The sequence below is a fragment of the Brassica oleracea genome, chromosome C5 (assembly GCF_000695525.1).
Source record: "Brassica oleracea var. oleracea cultivar TO1000 chromosome C5, BOL, whole genome shotgun sequence".
NCBI lineage: Eukaryota > Viridiplantae > Streptophyta > Magnoliopsida > Brassicales > Brassicaceae > Brassica > Brassica oleracea.
The window spans coordinates 43,037,669-43,044,099 of NC_027752.1; the positions used below are offsets into that span (position 1 = coordinate 43,037,669).

The 6,431-nt window shown below is 30.6% G+C and overlaps 1 protein-coding gene across 1 annotated transcript; it reads left to right on the forward strand.

The window, feature by feature from the left end:
- Positions 1 to 3,352: 3,352 nt before the first annotated feature.
- Positions 3,353 to 4,200, forward strand: LOC106292501 (proline-rich protein 3). The gene is made up of 2 exons (XM_013728105.1): positions 3,353 to 3,571; positions 3,738 to 4,200. The coding sequence occupies exons 1-2, from the start codon at positions 3,385 to 3,387 to the stop codon at positions 4,064 to 4,066; spliced, it is 516 nt and encodes a 171-aa protein (XP_013583559.1). The 5' UTR covers positions 3,353 to 3,384; the 3' UTR covers positions 4,067 to 4,200.
- Positions 4,201 to 6,431: the final 2,231 nt, after the last annotated feature.

Below are 6,431 nucleotides of genomic sequence, written 5' to 3' on the forward strand. Positions count from 1 at the left end.
TTATGGGTTCGTTTGTATCTCTTACTATACATATAAAAATGCTAGCTTACAAATATATAAAAACGAATCTGGAAATCAAAATGATAGATTTTTATAGATTTTGAATAATGCAACATGTATGTTTTTTTGGTGCAATTGTTTGTAACCAAAACATTGATTGGAAGTGATAAATGGTCTTCGATGATACACTGATATTAACAGAATGTATTGTTTTTATTTGGAAACTTGCAGAATTCACTTCGGTGTCGATAGAACATTATTATCAATATACAAAGATTTGGTACATAGACTGTCTAAGAAATAAAAATCAGTGTGTTGTAGCAATTGAAGTTTGTTTTAGATGTAACTATTGATACGTAATGATACATTATGTTTTGATAGGAAGACATAGTTAATTAAACGTAGGTGTTGTTTTTAAAATAAAATGATTTTTGCTGTTAAACTAAAAAGGAATTTAAAAAATACAGAACTTAATTACAATCATAGCTTAAAAATATTCTAGTGCCAGTGTCTTGTAAATATTATTGAAACAGGAGTGCACATAAAAAAAAGACACTTCAGTTTTAATAGTATTGATTCTACTTTAATAAGATAGATTTATATAACTATCTATATATTTTAAGAATTTTTTAAAAAATTATGTTGAGGAATGAATATTAGGATATTTCTTTCAAAGAGACTCTCCCCGTAACTGGTGTTCTGATTTCAAGAATGCACTCAAGAGACTCTCCCCCATAACCGGTGTTTTGATTTCACGAATGAAGTAACTTCATGTGTATTCCCATCAAGTCCTGTAGGGTTTAACATCCTTAAGAGGTGTAAGATTTTTAGTAAGCGACATTATTTTGTGGTTTCAGAATATGAATGGGAAGTACGTAATTAGAATAGCTATATATATTGACACGGTGAAACGATGTAGGTTAACTCTTATTTTTGAATTTAATAGTCAGATATGGAGAGATTATAGGTAGGGTATATCTGCGATATTTTTTTCAACATTCCTAAAATCTTGTTTAGATATTTTGAAATTAAACTAATGATATGGCAATATTTTCTTTGTACCGTAATTTGAGGTTAAAATATTGCAAGGTTGAAAATTTTACTGAGCATATTCCTTATATTGATTCACGTTAGAAAAGTGTAAGCATATTTAGGAGTAATTTCGAAAAGTGAATATATGTAAAATAGTTATTAGCTTCCACAAAATATGTGTAAAATATAAATTTGTATTTAATAGATCAAAAACATAGTGACTCAACGGTTTGATTTTATTCTGATTTCGTTTATTTAAAAAATGAAAAAATTAACTCAGTGGCAGGGGTTGGTAAATATAGTGAAAAACTCAGGACTATTTCTAAAATGTACTCCTGTTTTAATAGATTAGATGTCAACGTTTTCTTGTTTTACAATTTAGTTTAATATTTTATCATAATCATTATCTGATTTACAGGTATGTTATAAATGATTTCCTGATTTACAATATAGGAGGGTACTTCATCAAAAAATGATTGAGATCGTACTACATGGACCGCACGTCTAGAGGTAGTGCTCTCCCACCCATATAACATTCCCTCAACCAAATAGTCTCGGCTTATTATATAATACGACTATTATATATAGAGAAATTACCTACCCTAACTCACATTCATCTTAAAATTACTACAATAACTTATATTAAATTTAAATTACTAGACTAAAATGAGAGATAAGCAAAAGTACTAAAAGCCCATTACTAATTTGATTAACTACAAAATTGCCACATAAATAAATAAAAAGATTAGAAAATATATGTTAAACTTCTCACAAAAAAAATCGACAAAAAAAAAGAAATAGAAACAAACCTTTTGTCGGGTCTCTTTCACGACGACAACTACTTCTCCGTCGTCTAAGTCCTCTGTCACAGCCGCCGTCGACAACTCCTCCTTCACAGCCGCCGTCGACACCTCTTCCTTCACAGCTGCAATCGTCTTTGATTTGTGTAGGAGATGAATCCCAATTTCATCTGTAAGTGCTAAATCAATTCAATTCCCACTAGTTATTACACTTTTTTAACATATTTTTTGATTGAGATGTTTGATTTCGAAAACCCTAAATCCCAATTTCAACATTCTTTCACTTTGAAATTTCAAGACATTTTTTTCTGTAATTAAAGTTTGGTTATGACAGTATGTTGATCGGAGATTGTTTCTAGAGAAGAAACTAACTTGTTAAGTGCTTTATTTTTCAGGTACGGTTTCTTCTTCGGGTATGAGAAAGTATTCTCGTCGTTTGTATGAGGTTGGGAAAACCCCAGTTCAGAGTAGGAGCATGAACCATAGTTGTTATCTCTCCAACATTCAAACCGTGAGAGAAGAACTTGGGGAAGATGTTTGGTCTGAGTTGAGGGAATCAGCTATTGGAGTTATTGTGAAGCTGAAAGAGCTGCCTTATATTTGGTCTGCGAAAGTTGTTCACCATTTCCTTGCCAATCAATTGGCAATCGAGAGCAGTCATGAGATTTGGTCTTTGATAGATGATTCTAAACCTCGAGAGAAGCGAGTGATGATTGGTTTGTTGTGTCTGCTATCCATTGGCATATTTGGCATTTCAAGCAACAGCAGAATTCCTTTGCATTGTGCTAAAAGGGTGATGGACACTGCAGCTTTCCAGCGATATCCATGGGGCCGTATTGGATTTAGCAGCCTTGTCGATTCCATTAAAGTACTCACATATGAAGCAAAGAAGAGTTACACACTTCACGGCTGTGTTCATGCGCTGTTAATATGGATTTCATAAACAAAAAGTCTGCTACCACGTAAACAAAAAGTCTGCCACTTCATAAACAAAAAGTCTGTCAACAATTTTAAATCGGCTATATAAATCTGCCTTAAGAAAATAAGTCGATCACAAAAAGTAAATCTACCCAGAAGAAAATAAGTTGACCACATAAATCTACTATTTAGAAATAATCTGCTACCATATTCGATAGACATATTCTTAAAAATCTGTTTTTTAATCAAATCTGACAATTAAATCTGCCATGTGAACGAATCTGACTCTTTCTAAAAAGTCTGCCACCACTTTAATAGTAGTTTTTTTTTTCTATACAGATTTTATAAACAGACTTATTGGTCGATAGATTTATTTTTTTGAAAACAAATCGGCCGTCGATTAAATAATAAGTGCATTTGGGTAATGTTTTTTTTTTGTTATAACTATGTGTAAGGGCAATTTCGACCAAAAAATATTTTAAAAAATTTCAAAAAATATGAGTCATTCTAGTAATAACATAACTAATTTGTGTCATTTTAGTAAATTTCCCTTATATATATACCAAGTCTTTCTTACATCAAGTGAGCATAATTCACAAAAATCCAGCCCAAAAAAGACTCCAGAGAGGTTGCCATGGCGCAGATGATCACGACACTGGTTCTGCTCATAGAGATACTGTTTCTGTTAAATTATGTGAGTCAAATAGCCACGACCGCAGCAGCTAACGACGGAGATGTGATTCACGTCACCGGGAAAGTGATGTGCCAAGATTGCACTCTTAACTACGACCAATGGATCAACGGCTCTGAACCCATCAAAGGTATTAACTGCTTTCGATAAATCCAAATTTGTATATATGTTATCTATTCGGAGTTGTATGAATCGATATATATTTCCCATTGATAAACCGGTTAACTCATACCCCGGTCTGAAGATACTCAAAACCAGATTAGTAACCAAAAATCGTTCCATTTTGTATCTTTTAGGGGCTGTGGTATCAATCACATGTATGGACGAGAGGGAAAGAGTGAGATACTATGGCAGCGACAAAACCGATGAAAGAGGCCAGTTCGATCTTATCGTCGACAAAGTCCTCTACGGCGGAAAGAATCTCAAGCCTCATCTTTGTAATGTCCGGCTCGTGTCTCCTGCTGACCAATCATGTGGTATTCCGACCGATTTTGGTAATGGTCAAACCGGAGAGAAGCTAGTTCAGCCGTTCATGGTTTTCAAGGATCTGGTGAAGTTTGTAGTTGGGCCATTTTATTATACCACCCCCATGTGTGACACCCCTAAATATGAAAACAACTACTAGAGTTGGATGATTTTAACATTTGGTTAAGGTCATTTAAATTTAGTGGTCCTCTACTATTTATGTTTCTCATTATGTGTAATGCCACATGTTTTTGCTTTCTTAATTTTGTTGATTCTTGTAAATGTAAAATTACAATACTCTTTTTTACACATCATAAACTTCAATTGCAATATGTTTTCCTTGTCTAATTTATTAAAACAGAAGTACAAAAATAAATTAACCATGACTTTTCCCTAATAATTACAACTGACTGTCATTATCCTAAAATAGTGTCGTTTTATACATCATTAAACCAATCTAATTTGTGTCATTAAAAAATCAAATCTCGTGATGGCCTTCACTATTGGATATCTATTAAGCCCATTACTTATATAATTATTAACAGTAATTAATTGGACAATATCTGATCATATCTTAATTATATTTACCTATGTAAACAATACTTACATGCCAGATAAGTTAGCACAACCAAATATGTAAACATCGTAAATCACATATGGTATTTTCAAAATATTGTGGTTATTATGATTATTTAACAACAAACTTTAAAAAGCGAAAAGCGATGATTATTATTTATAATTGTCCTTTCATTTTTTTTTGTTGATAGTGGGGTTGACGTTCGTGTACTCATTCGAGTTTGATTCGGATCCATTTGGGTTAAAGATTTCAGCTCCATTCAGTTATACAAAATTCTGGTTCAGATCTTTGGGGGTTTGGTTCAGGTTCGGCTAACGCATTTTAATTTTTTAAAAAAAAATTCAATTCATATATACTTTAAATTTATCAAAATCTAAAAATAAAGATAATATATTATATATAAATTTGAATAATGTATGCCAAAATCTAAACTTAACAAAAACAAATTTGGTTTAGCTTGATTATTTGGATAAAAAAATCAATAGATATTTTAAGTAAAATGATTTATAATTCTATATTACATATTGTTAATAAAAAAACTTCTTCTAAAACTGTAAAAATATAAAATTCACTTAAGTAATATAGATTTTGCCCCTGTAAAATCAATAAATTTAGAGCATATTATTATTTACTAATTAATAAAAATTTCAATATAATAAATGAGAAAACATCCATTAAAACTTTGAACTTTCAAATTAAAGCAAAAAAAACTCCAACTCGTGTTTGAGCCAAAACATTCTTCAATTTTTAAATATAGTTATTTTAACTCTTATTTTTGTTAACTTGGCCATTTATTAAACTTAGATAGTAATCTGTTAAACCCGAGACAACCGTTATACCCAATACAACACCTTTTTTAAAAAAAATCATTTTTTCAGAAAATGTCAAATCGATTCCATCTTCCTCACTCGAAAACCTAATATCCATCTCGATTTAATCAACCCCAAATCGCTTTAGAGGTAATCTTCGATGAAGACAATCAGTGGTGATTTTTATGGTGACATGTAGGGGGTGACTGGTAACCATCATATAAACAATAGGAACGAAAAGAAAAAGAATGAGTAAGAATAAAATTTTAGGAATGATGAGGAATGATTGTTCCTTATCAAAATTAATAAAAAATAGATTTGTTCTATAATTCTTTACACACAAATGAATGAAAGGAAAACGTATTCTTCAGGAATGGTAAAAAAATTAAGGAATGCTAATCCTCATTCCCTTGGTCACCATTCAAATCCGTAATGATTCTCATGCGTTTGATAAATTCGAATTGCCCATTTTAAATCTCTTATTATTAAGTTTTTACCCAGCTTTCAAAACAAAGTCGTTTAGTTTTTTAATCAAGTTTAATAGTTAACTATTGGAGTTTTTTAAATTGTCGAGTCAACAAAATATAAGAGTTAAAACAGTCAATATTTAAAAGTTAAAGATTTTTTTGGCTCAAACATAAGTTGAAGTTTTTTTTGGTTTTAATTTGAAATTCATGGTTTTAATGGTCATTATCTCTATAATAAATAGATTATGAAGAATATATGATACATCCGCCAATCATAAACACGAAATTATATGATCACCAATATGTTTTGTAAATACAATAATATGCATAGTATTATGTTGAAACATCTAAAATATATAACAAATAAAAAGAGAATATAAATTTATAAGAAAAAATAATAATAATATATGCGCGGGTGCGCGGATCAAAGTTTAGTTATGTTTAAACTTAAAGTACTAAAAGTGATAATTTGTGTATAGCATTCCGACAATTGGATGAAACTAACATTTTCAAAAATATATTTGAAAATTTATATGAGCTGTATATCTCGATGGATTTTCTAACCAAGTAAAATAAATATGACAAATGCTAAAAGAAATTACAAACGTGGTTACCAGTTTTTTTTAAGACTTTGGGAATTTCATGTTTTACATCTATAATCTCTCATCATAT

Coding starts and splice junctions, on each gene's coding strand:
- LOC106292501 (XM_013728105.1), top strand. CDS start 3,385: ATGGCGCAGATGATCACGACACTGGTTCTGCTCATAGAGATACTGTTT. Junction 3,572..3,737: donor CGGCTCTGAACCCATCAAAG/GTATTAACTGCT, acceptor TGTATCTTTTAG/GGGCTGTGGTATCAATCACA.